This window comes from Grampus griseus (assembly GCF_964374135.1).
Source record: "Grampus griseus genome assembly, chromosome: 4".
In the NCBI taxonomy this organism is placed as follows: domain Eukaryota; kingdom Metazoa; phylum Chordata; class Mammalia; order Artiodactyla; family Delphinidae; genus Grampus; species Grampus griseus.
The window spans coordinates 13,595,895-13,617,465 of NC_138997.1; the positions used below are offsets into that span (position 1 = coordinate 13,595,895).

A 21,571-nucleotide genomic window follows, 5' to 3' on the forward strand; every position below is an offset into this window, starting at 1 on the left:
CCTGTAATGTCTCCTTTTATGGTCTACAGAGATTTTTACGTATCTCTTTAAATCACCCACAGTGAAGTTTACTATAAAAAGGCCTTTTCCTTCTTTCGTTTAAAGTATATTCTTTATCTGCCATGTGCAAGGCACACTGTGAGTGGAGACGAAGGGGGCTGTGCTCTTTAGGGACATAACAAATGATTATGACAGTTATTCAGAGCTCAGAGGAGTTTACTGTCTTAGGGTGGAAGATGGATATTTATTGAGATACTACAAGGGAGAATATTTATTCAGATTCTTCTAGGGGAAGATATTTACTCAGATACTCCCAGGGGAGATGTTTATTCAGATACTAGTGGGGAAACCCCTAGGATGGGGAGAGGAAGGTTGAAGAGGTACGGCAGTGCCGAGCACACGTGGCCTGTGTAAGGGACTGGTTTTGGGGCCTTTGATGGGCAAGCCACATCCTTGACCATATGTTTTTTCAGTGTTTGAGGGAATGAGAGTTTAGAGAACTATGTATAGTCTGCCCATCACAAATCTTAATTCCGTTATCATCGAATACCAATGACCTCTTAGTTTTCCAATAGATGTCTTACCATCGAATACCAGTTACCTCTTAGTTTTCCAATAGATGTCTCCATGTCACAATTCCATCAGCCCTTCCTGGCCTCCCGAATCCAAATAAAACATTAAGGACCTAAGTGTAAGAATGGAAAGGAATTGCCTAAAATCTTTATCGCCTGTGGTCAGAGTATGTCTTTGGCTTAAATGCGCTCCTGTAGGGCCCATGCTAGGACTGTTTCTGGTTTCCCTTCCCAGGACATGTTCTGGAATGTAATTTAGGCCCCTTACCATCTTCTTTCCATCTGCAAACCCCCATGTTCGTTTCTCTGCATAGAACCCAGAATCCTCTATCCAATCCCAGCACTGTCTTTCTCTAATGATTCAAAATTATAAATTATAACACACACATATAACATATTAATGAAATATCCACTGTGTGTTCACATAAGAGGTGTCAGTGGGTAGAAGAGGAGAGAAATTGCTTTATAATTGAAGATGGAGCCTTTGTGGCATCTTTTAAATCTAATGGTTATCATTAAGCCTCTTCTCTGCTCAACGTTCCTTCCTTACTATGTACTATTTAGGTACACAGGTGACATTTTTCTATTGTATCCTGCTGGTAAATACTATGATTCACGTTTTAAACTCTTTCTAGTCTTAGAAAAGAGCCCAGAGCACTAAGACCTACGTTCACAGATGGTAAGGAGTACCAGCTCGTTAGTTTTTTTTCATTTTAAACAATTTCCACTTTAACTTTTATTTTAGGAAAAGAGGCTCCTTGAGAGTTGTTGCTTTGAGAAGATCCCAAGGGGCCTAATGAGTATCCTAGTGACACGTCTGATGAAATAGCTTTAGCTTAAGGATTTTAGCTGGAAGTGAATTTTAAAGGGTCGTAAGAATGAAGCTCTATAAGTGTTAGTAAATGTAAACAGTGTTGAGATATACAGAGTTTTAGAAGACAGAGATTGAGGCGATAAGATCAGGCCCAGAGGTTTTTTCCCCAAAAGCCACTAGTGTTTTGCTAAGTTTGCAGGTGTCTGTGACACAGCATGATAAATGTGATATCTGACTTATGCAACTGTTTTCCACGTTGAGGAAAAAGAACATGTAAATGCTTGAGAGTCAGTGGAGTGTGATGAAAAGAAAAAGAAAAACTCTTTCTTGGGAATCGGGAGAGAGGAAGGTTTATTCAAGGTTTTCCACAAACTTCAGATTAATTGTGAGTTTTTGTACAAGACCTTTCCTGTCTCATAGTTTCATCATCCGTCTAAATGGGGGCTCATCACCCCTCAGTCCCAGTAGTTTCTATTGAGCTGTGGGACTTGTTAGACTTGTGCTGCGTGCTCGCTGCTGCACTGGCAGCGATGTCACACGCATCCTCTCATTTAATGGTCAGCCCCTCGAGTCATCATAGTTTAGCAGCTCTGCAACATGGGTTCGTAGCTCCGGCTCTAGCTCGCGGCACCGAGGCCATGGTTCCCGTGTGCCAGCCTCTAGATCGATGTCCTTCCATCAGGAATTTCTTCCCCATCTGTGGGGAATAATAATGAATGGAGCATGTTGTGAAATTTTCTTAAAGCTAAAGATATTATATTCAATGACTTCCTTTTGTTATTAAAAATGCATGTTATTCGGTTTATGAAATAATAGTGATAGTAGAAAGCTCTTTTGTAGGTCTCTGCTTATCAAAATAAAATATTTGCAAATCTTTGTTGGTCCTGTCCTCCCATCCCTTTTTACTTGTTTGTAGCTATAAAAGCCTCCCAACACTTGGCTTGAGAAATACTGTCTCAAACCAAATTGACATGTGCACCTGCCAATTTTAAGAGCAAAGCGACTAAAGTATGAAGGGAAGGATGGTATTTTCTAGATATTTAGCAATAACTTAGAGCTCACATTTGATCTAGTGGCAATCCTATCCTATATGTGGCAGCTTCATCCTGATTGAACATCATCTACATTGGGTTTTTACCTGTGACTGTTTAACTTTTGGCAGGAAATATTTTTTAAGGAACCCTGGAAGGATATCCTTTCCCACCGTTCATTAAAGCCCTGGGCCAGGAATCACCTTGATTGTCATTTGTTGGTCCTCTTCAGTGCTTATAGTGCTTTGCTTTACTTTTTCCTTAGTGATACGAATGAAGTTGACATACCACCCAACACTCGAGTTGGCACCAAACGCTATATGCCTCCAGAAGTGTTGGATGAGAGCTTGAATAGAAATCACTTTCAGTCTTACATCATGGCGGATATGTACAGTTTTGGACTCATCCTGTGGGAGGTTGCTAGGAGATGTGTATCAGGAGGTAAGTGACAGCGATACTGTTGGAGCTGCTACAAACCCTTTCTTTCTGATCAGAAATCAGAGTTGTCTTGTTTACAGAATCAGGTTTGATTTGATGTTCGCCTTTATTTCTGTTGACGCAGTCTCAGTCCTCCCAGGAAACAATATTTAACCTCTTAGAATTATCTTTGACTGCCTCCTTCCCTTCGCCAGCTACTCATGAGTCTCTTCCAGAGCTTCCTCTTGCCTTTTCAGAGATCACCCCCTTCCACCATATGTGTTTTCTCCTTTCTCTCTTGAGCTCTTCCTCCAGCAGTTGCTCCGTCAAGTCAGACCCCCCTCTCCTGCCCCTTCCAGCTTCTTCCTACCAACCTCCTGGCTCCACCCCCAACATCGGTGACGCTTTCCCTGTGGCTTCCTGTGCACAGATGAAGGGAGACACAGAAATGTGGGGCGGGGCACCCGTTGTGGAACCCCTCTACTTCTTGACTTTCTGTAATACTTCCTCATGAAGCAGTTTGAAAACATCAGTTTGTATCAAAAGGAAGTTCAAGCCTAAGAATATCATGATTGTTCATGATAACTTTTCTACAAACGTAAGGATTCCCTAGTAAGACTAAGAAGACATTCTTAAATATTCAGAGGTAACATTGTTGCTTGTAGTATTTTGCTTACTGCCGCAGGATCTGTTTTTGAGTAGGGGAGGGGCTGAGTTGCAGGCTCTTCAGTATCAAGCGCCCTGTTTATGCCTCTACTCACGGTTGTGCTCGTTCAGAAACCTTGACACTGCTGCCTTTCCTCGTGACGGCTAGTTCCTCACGTTCTCAAAAAGTTGAGCTTGTCCAGGAGTGTGAAAGTGCAGCATGCACTTAACTAGTAGGGGGATTCTTTTTCTCGGACCTGCCATCTATTATCTGTGAACCTTTGACAGGTTACTAAATTTTTCTGTTTCCATTTTTTTATTGTCAGAAAGAGGTGAATTACTGGATCTACCTCAGATGGTTGTGAGGTTTCAATGATTGTAGAAAGAATGAAAACTGCCTGGCGTATAACTAGCACTCAGTACGTGTTAGCTATTATTTTGAATTTTCATTTTGGTTGGTAGAGACTTAACTTATATTTAGATTAATATTTAACTAGGAAGGAGAAACAGTAGATCAACAGGCATTCACACTTTTGTAGAAAGATCATCTTCAATGATGTCGTGCCTTCTAATCACTCTGGGAATCCTGTGCCTCTTAAAATAGAACACATTCTCTCTAAAGTAAGAGAAGTCTTCAGTCCAAAAGGAAAGTTAATGTATGTAGGAAAATTTTCCTAACCAGATATTCTATAAATCTCCCATCATAATTATGATCTCATGCTTTATTAAGAAGAAATGAGCCTATTTTTGAATAATATGCCTACACTTATTTTATTGACAGGTTTATAGAAGTTAAAGGAGTAGTAAAGTACAAGATTACTTTTCTAATTATGTTTTCCTAAACATCTAAAGCGAATAGGGCTACAGGAGGCCTATATTTGAAAACCGGAGGAGGACCGGAATAAAGGAGAAATGATTCTCTGCTTAAAAAAAAAGCCAGCCTTATGTAAACAGCAGGATATTAATTGCCTTGCTAGGGCTGTCTGCCTGTGGAGGTTCAAGAGGTACTAAAATGTTACCTTTGGTACTAAATAGAGTGTATGAGATTGATGTATATTTGTCAGAGATTTCCAGCTCTACCTCATAGCAAGTGTATGGCCTTGGGCAAGTTACTTAATCCTTCGAAGCCAACTTTCCTCATCTGTAGAGTGTGTATAATAATGCTATCTCATAAATGTGTTTGTGAGAATTTAATAAGATAAATTATATAACATACCTACCTCCATGCCTGGTAGATAGTAGACTCGCAATAAATGAGTTTCTTTTCTCTTCCAGGCAGGCAAAGCACACACATTCTATTCTCTAACACTTTCCTTTATGAAGATATTGCAAGTTTGGGGGCTCATCTTTCTAGTCCAGGTACTTTTGGGTGAAGTAGACACATCCAGCTGTGGGCCTTTCAAACTTTGGAAGCAAAAGAAAGTTTTGAAGTTTCAAACACAGAGGCAGCAGACATGGGAAATTTTGATAATTTAATTGCATGGTAAGGAGAAAGGAGTAAGGCCTAGAGTTCAAAGACAGACTTAGATCAGTTGATAATTTTATGTGGTTGGCTCTATATCTGTTTTCATATATGCACCTACCCCACCATCCATGCATTAGTCCATCCAGATAATGGCACCAGCATTAGGCACTGAGGGAAATTTGAGATAAATTAGATTGACATCATCCTTTCTCTCAAGATGTTTCCTGAGCCATTGCCTTGAGAATTAGAAAAGGAGGAAGAACGGGAATGAAGTGAGCATCTCCTATCCATTAGACCTTGTGCTTTCATGATCTTCTGTAGAGATGACACACAGTGGAAGGAAATAGTAACATAGATAATACGTATAATTATGCTCTGTGATCTCAGCAGGGGACAGAATAAATGGTGAGTTGGAATGGTCTGAAAAAACTGTCGAACCTTCTAGTCCTTTATGATTATAAATGGGTTTGAGTTTACGAGAAAGGACATAATACAGGCTCCAGATTTATTTTAGAGTAAACCCTCCGTGAATTTTATGATGTAGTGTATTATCTTCCGACCTGGTGGTAGCTGTCGTGGTCCAAACGCAGGTTGGAAAAGAATTTCCAGACACAAGGCAGAATGTAAAGAAGATAGAATTTATTAGAGGGAAGGGTCGCTGCCAGAACAGCGGGCAGACTTCCTAGTAGTCTGGGAGAGTCGAGCCTGAACATGTGCTACTGATCAGTTTTTATAGCCAGAAAACAAAGGAATGGTCCGAGGTGAAAATGTCGTTTACTGACTGGTAGAGACACATGTACTTTCCTTCTATAGGGTGGGAGTGGGACAGGGCATATGCCTTTCCTTATTTGGGACAGGTCCTGTTGCCCAGGTGGGCGTCACCCAGGTGGGCTCAGGAATTTTGTAACCATGGCAACATAGTGGGGAGGGCGATTAAGAGTCTGGTAGGGGGTGTAACGCTGAAACTTTTTCAGGCAGGGTTGTCCTTTGTCCTTGAAGCACCATTGTCGTTGGAGCACCACAGTATCATCTTGTTCAGATAAAAAGCAATGAAATTTCTATAAAAGATGATTTAGGATAGGGAGAAATGGTTCTCTGGAAAGACTGTTCAGAGCAGCATCCTCTGAGGACAGAGGCTGCTTATAATTACTGTGAGGAGTTACTCAAATAATGTCAGAAAGAAGACACAGGCAGCCTGCTATTTTAAAGGACAAGAGGAAAAAAGGTAGAAATTAGATACTAGGGAAATGAAATGGGATAGAATTTAGCATGATAAGTACCTTTCCTTAAAGACGACATTCTTTTGTTTTTCTTAACCGTTCTTTCAACACTACATATTTTTTTTTTCTAATAGTGATCTATTTCTTGTAGACAGTTCAGATAGATGCAGGAAATTTAGAGAAGAAAAATCAGACAGTCATTGCACCTAAAAATCATGGTTAATATTTTTAGGTGTGTGTAGTTTTCTAAATTTTAAGTGTGCAAAAATGCATTCTTATGATTAAGCAGAAAAAATGTAAATCTGACATTTTGTTCAAGTAGGAAACACTGCCGAATTTATTATGAGGTTCCTAAACGCATGCTGCAGTAGCAGAAATAGTTACATATTGTGCAGTATGTATTTGGGGTGTGTCTGGCAAATTCGCAACGAGATTTAATATAGATTTTAAAACGTTGGCGCACGGTACAAGAGCCTTTATAAAATCAGAAGTACACTTGAGATGCTTGTTTACTTAGCTTTTGGAAGTTAGAAAAAAGGCTTGAAGGCATATAATATGTTTCATTATGCTTTCTTTTCACTTTTAAAACTTAGATCGTATCGTTCGGGCACACTGTTTTCAAGGTTGGTGCTGGTTTTGCTTTTGTTTTTGCTGTTTTTCAACCTGAACTTGTCTTTGGTACCGATAGAACTTTCCTTAGAGAATAGTTTATTTGTTAGACTTTTATTTCCTCTTCACAGAAAATAATAACGTTAATGAAACCATATTTTCAGGTATAGTGGAAGAATATCAGCTTCCCTATCATGAACTAGTGCCCAGCGATCCCTCTTATGAGGACATGAGAGAGATCGTGTGTATCAAGAAGCTGCGTCCCTCCTTCCCCAACCGGTGGAGCAGTGATGAGGTGAGGCTGTAGGTCACCATGTGGTTGTGACCAGTGTCAAAACAGACTTTTCTCCTTTTGCCAAAATTCCAAATATTTATCACAGGAATTCTTTTTCTTTGCTGTGATGGTAAGGGTGCCTCATGGCAGTAATTTATATGGAGCTAAGCGCAGTGTGTTAAATTATCTGTTCCTTTCTCCTCTTTGATTTTGCCACTTGCAAAATACATTGAATGGGTCAGCATTTAGCCTGCATAATCAGTAACATTATTTCATGTGTTGGTGATGTCCTGACACTTGCATAAAGGCCGTTAAATAACTGCACGTGTGTTTGTAAAGCATCGTGAATTTTCTCCATGACAAACTCACGTACAGCATTCTCCCGTTTTGATGAGAGAAAAGTAAGGCATCTGAAGAATTCGGTTTTCTATACACAGAAGTGGTACAAGTTGACCTAGTTGAGATGCCCGACTGTGCTGTGGTTCTTCGTCAATAAGGATGACGCAATGCTGTGGGAAAAATCCACATTTGGCCTGGCTCTGGGCCCGTCCTGGTGAAACCTAACCAGATCTAACAAGGAGCTGCCCAGAGGAAGGAGTGAGCCGGCCAGCCTTGCCTTTCTTGCCCCACCTGCCCTCTGAGCCTCTAAACCTGTCCAGGAACATTCAGAGAGGAGTTTGAAGCATCCCCCCAAAAAATGTACCAAAGTCAGTGCAGACAAGTGGACAGAACACTGTTTATAAATGAGTTCTTCACTGTTAAATGCATTTCCAAATAACCTTTGGTTCATTGGTTTTGTGGCCAGTTACTGAAATGCTAAATAATACATATGTTTTCCAGTGAGCTGTGCAGAAAGCTTTATGAAATGCTGGAATTTATATTATTTTGAAGGTGGTTATGGGCATTGGTATTACTCAAAATCCCTTCACTGAGGATTTCTAATGAAGTGAAATTGTGCTTTTCAACAGGAAGGCCAATAATTGATGTACCACAGGAGAACACAGGAGAAAGTTGTAGTGAGGCTGTGCACAGGTCATTAATCTTGTTAAATGGTACAGTGTGATGCTATTATTATAGCAGACAGCTGTGATTTAGGAATAACCATGTTTGTTTGAATAGTATGGAATTAGATAAAAGATTTGAGCTCACGGGGTGTTAGAAACAATCTGGGAGCGTGCAGTGGAACACAGACTCCCTGGGTATTTTTGTATGTGTTTAATCTGACTTCAGAGGCGCTCTTGTACGATCAGCAAAACCACCTGCTTGCTCCTATCACAAGGAAGCCATGAAAATCTGTTTTCATCATTTAAGCTTTGCATGATGAGAGAAGAAATTTTATGGAATTTTACGCCTACATGGTTTTAAGAGTATCTTTAAAAATATATATTCAAACTTCAGAAACCCAAAACTAAACGCCAATCCCAAGTGCCAGCCTTACAGATAATACATTTCTCTAACTCCTTTTCCTTTTCCTTCCCGCAGTGTCTAAGGCAGATGGGGAAACTCATGACAGAATGCTGGGCTCACAATCCTGCTTCAAGACTGACAGCACTGCGGGTTAAGAAAACACTTGCCAAAATGTCAGAGTCCCAGGACATTAAACTCTGAATTGAGGGCAAAAATAAGCATCTCTGGAGAAAGCCAGTAGCTACTCTTCTGTCTGTGGGCAGAGCAAAAGATGTTCCAGAAGCATCCACAGTACAAGCCGTGAACATCGTCCTGCTTCCCAGTAAGTTTAGCCTCACCTCTCAGGGAGCAGCTTGGACAAAGAGAAGTTCCCAGAAACACGGATTCATCGTGTCTGTTTGTAGGAGGGAGAAACTGTTTGGGTAACTTGTTCAAGATATGATGCATGTTGCTTTCTAAGAAAGCCCTGTATTTTGGGATTGCCTTTTTTTTTTTTCTTTTCAAAAGATGCTTTAATTTTGCCAAAATAAAACAAATAATGTAGATGTTTTAAGGTTTATACTATTATAGTTTAAATAATAACAGCAAAGTTCTTCCCAGAAACTCTCCTGGAAGGTAAATTCAAATACGTGTTTCCATTGGTAAAATTCTGTTGCACTCTACCAACCAACAGTCGGTGAAGTTGGAGAACAGAATGGAACTCACCTTCAGAGCCCCTGCGCCCTGCGCCTCTTCAGACCACTCGGGCCAGGCCTGCACCGGGGCGGCCGCAGCAATGTGAATGCACCCGGGTACAAGCACCACCTGTCTGGGACCACGTTTGGGGATTCCTACAGGTGACCTTTTGCAGCTTTATAGGATATGGAACAAATGAAGGTTTTATGTGACTCTGTTAGAAGTAAATGTTGACACTGTTCCTCAGAACCGCTTTGTGTTTCTGATTCTGGTAGGCTTTTTCTTTCACGGTAAAGTCCCTTCCTTTTCATTAAACACAAACAAAGCTGTTTTTTTTTTATGGGCAGAGAATTGACCCATACATGCTTTTGATCTCTCAAATGAAGGGATCAATATTAAGTATAAAATTGCGATCAGTTGTGTTGAAGACAAGGCGCTTTAGAATAGAGATACTTTGCTCTTGTGCTGTGAGAAGATAGTGTCAGCAAGGTAGGGGATGAGGGTACAGGTGCACATGGCTTGTTTCTTCTGTACGTGGAAGAGCCCTTCACAGAAGCGCAAGGGGAAATGTATGCACAACTTATTATGTACAGACAAATATGGTTTCTTTTCGTTATTATCTTCCTTTTATGTGTCTGAGTTAAGGGAAGGAGAGGAAACATATGTTAGGTTAATTTAACTAATTTTAATTTTTAAATAGATAAATATAACCTCCAGATGGGACAGCAGAGGAATGCTGGTGGAGGCCACAGACTGTTACGGCTGCTGATTTATTATTCTAGAATAGATACGGATCAAATATGTATATCTTAATATCTTATGTGATAGCTTCACATCTTAGGAATGCTGACTCAGTTTATTTTATTCTCATAACGTTCAATTCACTTTTTAATTTATTATTTTTTCTTCTCTGTGGCACTTATGCAAAACATCTTTTCACCTATTCACTCATGCGGGGTTTTAACTTTTGAGCAACGTGAGTCAGATCATTGACAGGGCCAGTATTCCTTAGCAACAGGAACCTAATAAAGGTTAAAATTGTACACATCCCTCTCAACTTTATTCATTTACTTCCTGACTGTGGTTTTCTTTTGCTTCTTAGAAATTCTGTAGTGTTTAGTAAAGAACTGGAAAGTACCCCCTTGCCCAGCCCTTTAAAAAAAAAAAAAAGATGTTCCTTCCAGAATACTCCAGGGGGCAGTGTTTTATAACACATTTTCATTTCACCACTTGGTGGCTGAAGGATGGAGGGTTTTGAAAATGTGACAGCTGCATTAAAAACGAGAAAACATTTTCCTCACTTCTGAAGTGGGCTTGCACTGGTGAGTTGTTCCTCCAGGAAAGCATCCTAGAGCAGAGACCAGCTGTGAGCTGTGCTTACAGTTTGGGAGAAGCATAAGGAGAAACGGTTTCTGTATTCAGCACTCACTCCCCAGTGCTTCATAACCACATCTCCTTTGTAACAAAGAAAGAATATTTCCTTAATCCTTGAATACGAAAAAGGTTTCTGCATTTTTCAAAGATTAAAAACAGTTGGTTCCAAATATAATCAGAATGCTGCTTTTATTGATATTAAGATAACCTCAATAGCAGTGTAAAGGTTCCTTTCTCTTGCGTCAAATCGTATTCTTTGTGATAGCTTAGAAGGAGTATGTGGCTAGAGCTAAGCATGATAGTCATCTGAGCCTAGGAGAGAAACTTAAGTGCCTCCAATCAGATTGTCTACGAAACAAACAAGTAAACATTTATGTCCGTTAAGTGGGGACATGTTTCTGTTTCTTGATTTTCCCTAAATTTAAGTGATGCTGGGCTTATCTCTTAGGTAAAAATGTGTTTTCTTTTAGGTAAGTTCTTATACATGGATAACTTCAAATCAGAATATATTGTGGAGAGGTGATAATTTCAAAGTAAACTAGATTTCTAGGGAGGTGCTGGTTCCTGTGAAGAATGGGAAGAGATTAAAATAGTAGCCAAATTTCTTCTCTGTTATGTGTTTGGTTGCTTTGGAAGAATGACTAACTTACTTTCTAATCCCCAACCTGATTTACTCACTATGAACATTTAAAAGGTATTCCAGAGATACTTAAAAAGACCCATTTAGTTACTATAGTCTTTCAATGAAACAAGAATTTACTTATGAATAGAGTTTTCCTTGTATCTTACCAAAATCCACCTTGCTTAGGGAATATTAAATTGTTCTTAAAGAGACTACCTACTCACTTGCAAATAATTCATTTTGATTTTTAAATTTCTGGTAGCTCAGAAGTGAATTTTATTTTTTCGTTTTGTCTTTCAACAGAAGAGTGGGAACCTGGAAATAATGTAGTTGATGCTTACTTTTAGGACTATTTCAAAGCCTAAAATTTTCTTCTAATCTTTTCCCTGCAAAGGAATCCTAAAATACTACTTGTTGGCTAATATAAGTTTTGTATGCTAAGATGTTTGGTTTTATAGTTTATGTATGTTTGTATATATTATATAAATATATATGTATATATAAATATTATGTTCAGTTTGGAGTCTGACACAACTCCATTATGTGGATTAGAGCGTAAAATATTATTAGGATAAAGTACTAAATGAAATGTAATATTTATTTATAAAAGGTGTAGATTGTTAAATCACAGGCGGCAGTGCTATGAACATTGTGTGTGAGGAGACCGGCCTTTGACCCCCTGGAAAGCACAGCTCAGGAGTCACTAGCGACCATTCTTTTTATTCTCAAAACGAAGCTTCTCAGAAAACACGCTAAGGTTTTATTTACAGGGAATTCTCTGACACATTTCAATTGCTGTGTAGTCAGGTAGAGCAAGTCCTGAGTCATGACCGACTTCCACGTTTCTGCAGTCACGCCTGTTCATTAGAAGTTTAGTGTTTTATGTTGTTGGTCTGTTCTGGTTCTTCTTTGTAGGTGAAAGGCACTGAAAGAAGTACAGTTTTTTAAAACTTGAATAATTCTGTAGTTATATCTCCTTAGAAAACTTAGTCACATAGCCGTGGAAATGAAAGAAGGCGTCAGAAGTGACTCAGTTTAGCAGTCATCATTCCTTTTGTAAAACAAAACAAAAAAACAATGCCATATTTTTTGAAGAAAAGTTAGAATATATACGGGATTTTGTTGTCTGTCTGTTTCAAAAGAAGACTCATTTGTGTTCTTTTGGGGAACCAGTGCCTTATTGAATTTGTATATACTGTAATTATTCAGGACTAGGGAACAAACAATTGTATTGTATTTGTTACAAATTGTATATGGCTTTGTTTTAACATTCCCCCGGAATAAAATGGTTTTATTCTCCCCTTGGAAAGAACATGTCTGTTATCTTATAGTTGTGCCTTTTTTCCTCTTTAAAAATTTCACATTGTAGCAGGCGGGAAAGGCAGCCATGGAGAGCGTTGCAGGTAAGTGTGTACATCTGGTGGCAGGAGAGCAAGACGAACGGTCTGATGTCTCCTGTTTTCTCTATAATTAGGAGGCACGGTCATCTGTTGAGAGTGGGAGGAAAGGTAGAAAAGTTGGTGACAAGGTCTAAAATTGCATCGTAGGATATCACAGCCGGATGGCTACAGGCAACGCCGAGGGCCCCGTTAAGATGGATGACGCTAACTGTGGCTTAGTGGCCAAGGTGTGGCCCCTGGACCACCGTACAGCCCGCATGTGAACCCGGGCTCCCTCATTCTCTCCACTCTGTGACGGTAGGCATGTTGTTCCCTCTCGAAGACTCAGTGTCTTCCCTTTGAAGGTGGGAATAATATTAATCTCTACTGCATGGAGTGGTTCTGAAGATGAAATGAAATAATCCATGCACCAAGCATGAGGTAAGCATTCAACTAACACTCAGTTACTAACTCTTAGCTATTATTACAAATTCCTTGTGCTACTCTTCTCTGTAATTTTATGATTTTATTTTTCTATCAGCAACCCAATGTAGGCATGGAGACTGCGGCCACTGGATTCATTCAGGGTTACCAGGCATATGCAGCAATGAGTCATGGAAAATCAGAATTATCATCATCAAGGTGATGGCTGATGTGGTCCAGAGGAAGGAGGGGGATTAAAGAAGAGGCGGCTGATAGGCCCAAAGAAACAAGGTCAGAGGACAGGGGACCATGCTGGGTTTGAGAGGGTGCGATAGCGGTTACTGAGAAAGGGTCTGTGTTCAGAATCAAGATTTCAAAGAGGGAGTAGCAAGGTCAAGGACAGGCTGAAGGTGTGATCACAGGGGTGGATAAGATTATTGCTGATGAAAGAGGAACCCAAAAGCCGGGCCATTGGATCTGTCTCTGGGGATTCTGAAGCCTCCCAGGATGGTGGCAGTCTAATGACATGAAGATTGTGAGGCAGGGTTCTCCGGGGCTGCACGGGAATGGGGGGCAGTCAGTGAAGGGCAGAAAGTGCAGACAGAGGCTGGTGGGGCCTGATGGCCTGACGTACAAAGGAGTGGGGTTCCATGCAGGGGCAGCAGCCTGGAAGGAGCACAGCCGTAGGAGAAAGACTCCATCCAGCTGTGAGGTACGTGGGGTGCGGAACAACCCAGTTGTTGCTGTTGTTTCTGAGTCAGGGGCCCCTGGAGAGGAGAAAACCCTCTGCAGAGGGAGAGGGAACTTGCTAGGTTGTTTGTCCATGGACTGGGAATCCTGGTGGGCAGAGAGCAAAGTTTGGTTTTGAGGGCATCCACTGGAGACGATTAGGAGAGAGGAAATCCAGAGTTGTTTGGGCACAGAGACTACAGGCGGGCTTGCATCTCAGTTACCAGGGACTCTGAAGTTTTTGTGTGATTGGCTGTGTTTAGCCAGCTGCACTTACGCCAAGAGAATTCATCCCAGCATTGGGATTCAGATCGATTTAACTCCCATCCCATGGTTTTCACCATCTCAGTTCTGTGGAAGAACATAGTCTGAGCCCCAATCTTCTCCCGAGTAAATTGGGACAAAATTCCCACCTCACAGAGCTCTTAGGAGGAACAAGTGAGGTGAGCGTGTGAAGAATGTGATGGCCCCGCACCAGCTACACAGCAGGTGCTCATAAATACTGCTTTTCCTCGCTGACATTAGTTTTACAGGATGTAAAGATGGCAATGTTTAAAACAAGCCAGAGTTTGCAGTGGTGGGAGTGGGGTGACACCTCTCCCACCCTCTCTGCACCCCACTTCTCTATGCTGTGGGCTTTCCCGGGACTCAAAGGCAGAGAGATAGTAAATCCCAGCTGAGGCGAACAGCATCTTCTCTTGCTCTGCTCACTTTTAAGTTGCAAGCTTGGTTGTTCCTTCTTGTCACAGCAGCAAAGTACAGGTGACCCTGCTCTCAGAAGGACTTCTCTTCCTGCAGAGTAATTCCCCCCACCCCCGCCCCCGGTGGTGGTTGTAACCGGCTACAGGGAGCTCTGGGGCTGATGGGGGTTCTTTGCCCCGGCCACTCTCCTGAACCCTCCAGTGACTCTACCCCCGAGAGGAGCTCGGGCAGCCTCCCACCCGCGACGTGACTCGGAAAATGTGCGCGCGCTTTCTTGAGTGCGGTCTTCCCAACAGGAATGCCGGCCACAAAAGCTCCAAAGCAAGGTTCGCGGGATGGTGGTGGGCTGAGTCTCTGCTGCCATGTGCTTTCTGTGCGCAGTACCATTTTGTTCTCTACTGAGTTTCCATTCTTTTAATGGAGTTAAATTCTCAGCCATAGGACCCACTCCTCCCTTCTGTTTTAAAGTGGTTCCAGTGTACACATCGCCACCACTTGCTCAGCCCTGACCCACAGCGGGTTTTGCGACCCCAGTCTTGGATCAGTCTTAAGTCGGGGGGCTGTGCCTCAGGGCTGCTCCCAAGCTCTTTGGCTCAAGCCTGAGGGACGGGATGGGACGGGAGCCTCCCATCAAAGGCGCTTCTCGGCTCAGCTCCTTCCTTAGGAAAGGGCTGCCTCAGAGCTCTCCTCGCACATCCGAGTCTGTCCTGTGCTCATCACCCTGAGGCAGTGGCTGGCTGTGCTCCGGCAGGTTGAGCAGCTCTGCCGGGCATTCGCTGTAGCTCTGGGCATCCTCCCCTTTCATTTCCTACCTACTAGTGCAGCTGTTGGCAGACTTGATTTACTTATCTTTTTAAATTTTATTGAAGTACAGTTGATTTACAATGGTGTGTTAATTTCTACTGTATAGCAAAGTGACTCAGTTATACATATATTTTTTCATATTCTTTTCCATTATGGTTTATCACAGGGTATACATTTTTTAACATCTCTATTGGCGTATAATTGCTTTACATTGCTCTGTTAGTTCCTGCTTTATAACAAAGTGAATCAGCTATATGTACACATATATCCCCATATCCCCTCCCTCTTGCGTCTGCCCCCACACCCTCCCTATCCCACCCCTCCAGGCGGTCACAAAGCACCGAGCTGATCTCCCTGCGCTATGCGGCTGCTTCCCACTAGCTATCTATTTTACATTTGGTAGTGTATATATGTCCATGCCACTCTTACTTCGTCCCAGCTTACCCTTCCCCCTCCCTGTGTCCTCAAGTTCATTCTCTACGTCTGCATATTTATTCCTGTCCTGCCCCTAGGTTCATCAGAACCTTTCTTTTTTTCTTTTTCAGATTCCATATATATGTGTTAGCATATGGTATTTGTTTTTCTCTTTCTGATTTACGTCACTCTGTATGACAGACTCTAGGTCCATCCACCCCACTACAAATAACTCAGTTTCGTTTCTTTTTATGGCTGAGTAATATTCCATTGTATATATGTGCTACATCTTCTTTATCCATTCATCTGTTGATGGACACTTAGGTTGCTTCCATGTCCTGGCTATTGTAAATAGAGCTGCAATGAACACTGTGGTACATGACTCTTTTTGAATTATGGTTTTCTCAGGGTATATGCCCAGTAGTGGGATTTCTGGGTCATATGGTAGTTCTATTTTTAGTTTTTTAAGGAACCTCCATACTGTTCTCCACAGTGGCTGTATCAATTTACATCCCCACCAACAGTGCAAGAGGGTTCCCTTTTCTCCACACCCTCTCCAGGATTTATGGTTTGTAGACTTTTTGCTGATGGCCATTCTGACTGGTGTGAGGTGATACCTCATTGTAGTTTTGATTTGCATTTCTCTAATGATTACTGATTTGAGCATCCTTTCCTGTGTTTGTTGGCAATCTGTATATCTTCTTTGGAGAAATGTCTATTTAGGTCTTCTGCCCATACTTGGATTGGGTTGTTTGTTTTTTTGATATTCAGCTGCATGAGCTGCTTGTATATTTTGGAAATTAATCCTTTGTCAGTTGCTTCATCTGCAAATATTTTCTCCCATTCTGAGAGTTGTCTTTTCATCTTGTTTATGGTTTCCTTTGCTGTGCAAAAGTTTTTAAGTTTCATTAGGTCCCATTTGTTTATTTTTGTTTTAATTTCCATTTCTCTAGGAGGTGGGTCATAAAGGATCTTGCTGTGATTTATGTCATTCAGTGTTCTACCTTTGTTTTCCTCTAAGAGTTTTATAGTGTCTGGCCTTACATTTAAGTCTTTAATCCGTTTTGAGTTTATTATTGTGTATGGTGTTAGGCAGTGTTCTAATTTCATTCTTTTACATGTAGCTGTCCAGTTTTCCCAGCACCACTTATTGAAGAGGCTGTCTTTTCTCCATTGTATATTCTTGCATCCTTTGTCAAAGATAAGATGACCATATGTGCGTGGGTTTATCTCTGGGCTTTCTATCCTGTTCCATTGATTTATATTTCTGTTTTTGTGCCAGTACCATACTGTCATGATTACTGTAGCTTTGTAGTATAGTCTGAAGTCAGGGAGCCTGATTCCTCCAGCTCCGTTTTTTTCCCTCAAGACTGCTTTGGCTATTCGGGGTCTTTTGTGTTTCCATACAAATTGTGAAATTTTTTGTTCTACTTCTGTGAAAAATGCCAGTGGTAGTTTGGTAGGGATTGCATTGAATCTGTAGATTGCTTTGGGTAGTATAGTCATTCTCACAATGTTGATTCTTCTAATCCAAGAACATGGTATATCTCTCCATCTGTTTGTATCATCTTTACTTTCTTTCATGGGTGTCCTATAGTTTTCTGCTTACAGGTCTTTTGTCTCCTTAGGTAGGTTTATTCCTAGGTATTTTATTCTTTTTGTTGCAGTGGTAAAAGGGACTGTTTCCTTAATTTCTCTTTCAGATTTTTCATCATTAGTGTATAGGAATGCTAGAGATTTCTGTGCATTAATTTTGTATCCTGCTACTTTACTAAATTCATTGATTAGCTCTAGTAGCTTTCTGGTAGCATCTTTAGGATTCTCTATGTATAGTATCATGTCACCTGTAAACAGTGACAGTTTTACTTCTTCTTTTCCAATTTGGATTCCTTTTATTTGTTTGCCTTCTCTGATTGCTGTGGCTAAAACTTCCAAAACTATGTTGAATAATAGTGATGAGAGTGGGCAACCTTGTCTTGTTCCTGATCTTAGTGGAAATGGTTTCAGTTTTTCACCATTGAGAATGATGTTGGCTGTTTGTTTGTCATATATGGCCTTTATTATGTTGAGGTAAGTTCCCTCTATGCCTACTTTCTGGAGGGTTTTTATCATAAATGGGTGTTGAATTTTGTCGATAGCTTTCTCTGCATCATGGGTGGGGTTGTGTTCCTGTCTTGCTAGTTGTTTGGCATGGGGTGTCTAGCACTGTAGCGTGCTGGTTGTTGAGTGGAGCTGGGTCTTAGTGTTGAGAAGGAGATCTCTTGTCCATTGATATTATGAGGGTTCAGGAGGTCTCCAGTGGACCAACATCCTGAACTCAGCTCTCCCAGCTCACAGGCTCGTGCCTGACACCTGGCCAGTACACCAAGACCCTGTCAGCCACATGGCTCACAAGAAGAGGGAGAAAGAAATAAAATAAAATAAAGTTGTTCAAATAAAAAATAAATTATTAAAAAAATAAAAAAGGAATTAAAAAAAGACAGCAACCAAACCAATAAACAAATCCACCAATGATAAAAGTACTAAAAACTATACTAATAAAAAACAGACAGAACCCTAGGACAAATAGTAAAAGCAAACCTATACAGACAAAATCACTCAAAGAAGCATACAGATACACACTCACAAAAAGAGAAAAAGGAAAAAAAAATATATATATATTTAAAAAAAAGAGCAACCAAATCAATAAACAAATCTACCAATGATAATGAACTCTAAATACTAAACTAAGATAAACACAAAGCCAGAGACAAATTAGGTGCAGACAGCAAACCCCAAGTCTACAGGTGCTCCCACAGTCCACCTCCTCAATTTGGGATGATTCGTTGTCTATTCATGTATTCCACAGATGCAGGCTACATCAAGTTGATTGTGGAGCTTTAATCCGCTGCTCCTGAGGCTGCTGGGAGAGATTTCCCTTTCTCTTCTTTGTCCACACAGTTCCTGGGGTTCAGCTTTGGATTTGGCCCTGCCTCTGCATATAGGTCACCTGAGGGCATCTGTTCCCACCCAGACAGGACAGGGTTAAAGTAATAGCTGATTCGGGGGCTCTGGCTCACTCAGGCGGGGGGGGGGGGGGGGGGGGGAAGGGGTACGGATGCTGGGCGAGCCTGCAGCGGCAGAGGCCGGCGTGACGTTGCACCAGCCTGAGGCGTGCCGTGCGTTCTCCCGGAGGAGTTGACCCTGGATCCCGGGACCCTGGCAGTGGCGAGCTGCACAGGCTCCCCGGAAGGGGCGTGCGGACAGTGACCTGTGCTCGCACACAGGCTTCTTCGTGGCGGCAGTAGCAGCCTTAGCGTTTCCTGCCTGTCTGTGGTGTCTGCGCTGATAGCCGCAGCTCGCACCAGTCTCTGGAGCTCGTTTAGGTGCTGCTCTGAATCCCCTCTCCTCGCGCACCCCGAAACAATGGTCTCTTGCCTCTTCGGCAGCTCAAGACTTTTTCCCGGACTCCCTCCCGGCTAGCTGTGGTGCACTAGCCCCTTCAGGCTGTGTTCACGCAGCCTCTCCCTGGGATCTGACCTCCGAAAAAGCCGGAGCCTCAGCTCCCAGCCCCGCCCGCCCTGGCAGGTGAGCAGACAAGCCTCTCGGGCTGGTGAGTGCTGGTTGGCGCCGATCCTCTGGGCAGAAATCTCTCCGCTTTGCCCTCCGCACCCCTGTTTCTGCGCTCTCCTCCGCGGCTCCGAAGCTTCCCCTCCACCACCCGCTGTCTACACCCGCGAAGGGGCTTCCTAGTGTGTGGAAACCTTTCCTCCTTCACAGCTCCCTCCCACTGGTGCAGGTCCCGTCCCTATCCTTTTGTCTCTGTTGTTTCTTTTTTCTTTTGCCCTACCCAGGTACGTGGGGGGTTTCTTGCCTTTTGGGAGGTCTGAGGTCTTCTGCCAGCGTTCAGTAGGTGTTCTATAGGAGTTGTTCCACATGTAGATGTATTTCTGATGTATTTGTTGGGAGGAAGGTGATCTCCACATCTTCTTCCCCTGCCCTTCTTAAGGTCCTCCCCTATCACAGGATGTTGAATGCAGTTTCCTGTGCTATACAATAGGACCTTGCTGTGTATCCATCCTGTATAGTATACCAGTCTGCATCTGCTAATCCCAAACTCCCAGTCCATCCCTCTGCCTCCCCCCCTCCCCCTTGGCAACCACAGGTCCATTCTCTCTGTGCAGACTTCATTTAAAATCGAGTCTCTGAGGGTCTGGCCTCCCACTTGCTTTCTTCCCAACTCCCCAGCACCTCTGACAGCAGTCCCCAGACCCGGTTCCCCCATAACTGCTAACCTGGGGGCTTAAAACAGTCCCAACACCCAGGCCACACCCCAGACCCAGGTTCTCTGAGGGTGAGATCCAGGCAGTTGTGTTTGGTAAAGCTCCTCCCGTGACTCAAGTGTGTGGAGACGCTTGAGAAGCACCGTTCTAGAACCTCATCCTGGCCTGAGGGGCGTTGGGATTACTGTCTGTGCAGAATCCAAGAGCTTTTCTGTCCTGTTACGGGGCCACCACGTGACTCTTCACGCAGAGGGCTTTGCTGTGAAGAAACAAGGGGGGTGGCGCTCTCTGTTGCTTATAAATATAATTTATCACCTGTTTAAAAATTCTTTTACATTTTGTACATGTTGGCTGACAGGATAAATGCAGGCAAATTTACAAACCGAGGGACTGCAGGAAAATGGGGAGAGGCAGCCAGGGAGAGAGGAGAGACACAGCCAGAGCCGGCATCCCTCGCTTCCAGCACACGGCGAACACGGACAGGACCCCAGAGAGCAAGCCTCCGCAGGGGTTTTCTAGAAAAGGAATTGCATAGAAGATACGGCAAGAGGGGACTCCACAACAGCAAAAGAAGTGTTCCGTATCCGAAAAGCCAACGTTGTGTCGTGTTTAAAAAAAGAAAGACAACAAAGCACAAAACCTTAATGTGACATTTCTGCAGTTGAACTGTTCCCCAGGGAGTAGCAGGTGGATGACACGGCACTGCACCGCAGACTGCTGGGGAGTTTTCTCTGACAAACATTGGTTGTCTTCTTTAGAAAGAGCCAAGAGGAAGGTCACCAACTTGCGACAGGTCAACATTAAACTCAGTGAACACATACAACACGTTGACACACAACACACACACACACAGGGATGCTAGTCCCTGCAACTGGGCTAAACGCATCCCATTGGGAGGGTGAGGGTCTCACTACCAACGGGAGGCCTGGGAAAGAGCAAAGGGGAGAATGCAGATCGCACATTCAGCTTGTTCCGATTGCTGTCCAGCATTTTCCACTGGCTGTGGATTTCTTGCTCTTTTATGCTGCTCTGAACAGGTTTAGCATCCAGGACATAGTTCAGGTCATGATTCTGGGATGTTGCCTCCCGGAAGTGCTGATATGCAGAGGTCAAGGGCTCATCAATTCTTAGGCTGCCGATCAGCAAAAATTGCCTACGATTCACATTCTGAGCTCAGTACTGAGGGGTTTTCCACCCTGGGTAGATGCCATCAGGTTCAGCAGCAGCTGTGATAGTGCCGAGTCCAGTAGACTTCTGGAATTTAAGGTTGGCATCAGGGATTTGAGCATGTTTGTTAAATTAAAGACCCTGAAGTGCTACGGCCTCAGCAACTTAGAATTTCGCTGAGGCACAATCTGAAATGGCATGTTTAGAGGCTGGCATACGGTAGCAAATGCTTTGCCTGGTGGGCAGCTGACCTTATCTCAGGGCACCTTCCTTGTTTCCTACTCCATAGCTGGTAGGCCAAGACTCTCCTGACGCTCTGCAGGGATACCGGAAGATCTCTGGACAGTTCTCTGCAATACGCAACAGTCTAAGTATACAGCGGGCTGGGAAGTAGTAGCCTCTTACACCTGCTTGGTTTTGTGTGCTAGTGCGTTTGTGGAGTTCCTGTCTGTCCTGGCAACGCTGCCCTCGACCATGCTAAAATAGGGCTGGGAGTGTACGTTATGTTTTGTTTCATGAGCCCATAAATATCCTACCTGTAGATCAGTACAGGGAGGTGACAGGGC

At 42.8% G+C, this 21,571-nt stretch overlaps 1 protein-coding gene across 1 annotated transcript in view; it reads left to right on the plus strand.

Moving 5' to 3' along the window:
- BMPR1B (bone morphogenetic protein receptor type 1B) overlaps positions 1 to 9,100 on the plus strand; it is a 162,478-nt gene extending 153,378 nt beyond the window's left edge. The window contains exons 9-11 of the mRNA XM_082653820.1: positions 2,683 to 2,858; positions 6,938 to 7,068; positions 8,530 to 9,100. Of these exons, the coding sequence (XP_082509946.1) occupies positions 2,683 to 2,858; positions 6,938 to 7,068; positions 8,530 to 8,655 (433 nt within the window). The 3' untranslated portion in view covers positions 8,656 to 9,100. The remainder of the gene's footprint in view (positions 1 to 2,682; positions 2,859 to 6,937; positions 7,069 to 8,529) is intronic.
- The last annotated feature ends 12,471 nt before the right edge of the window (positions 9,101 to 21,571 follow it).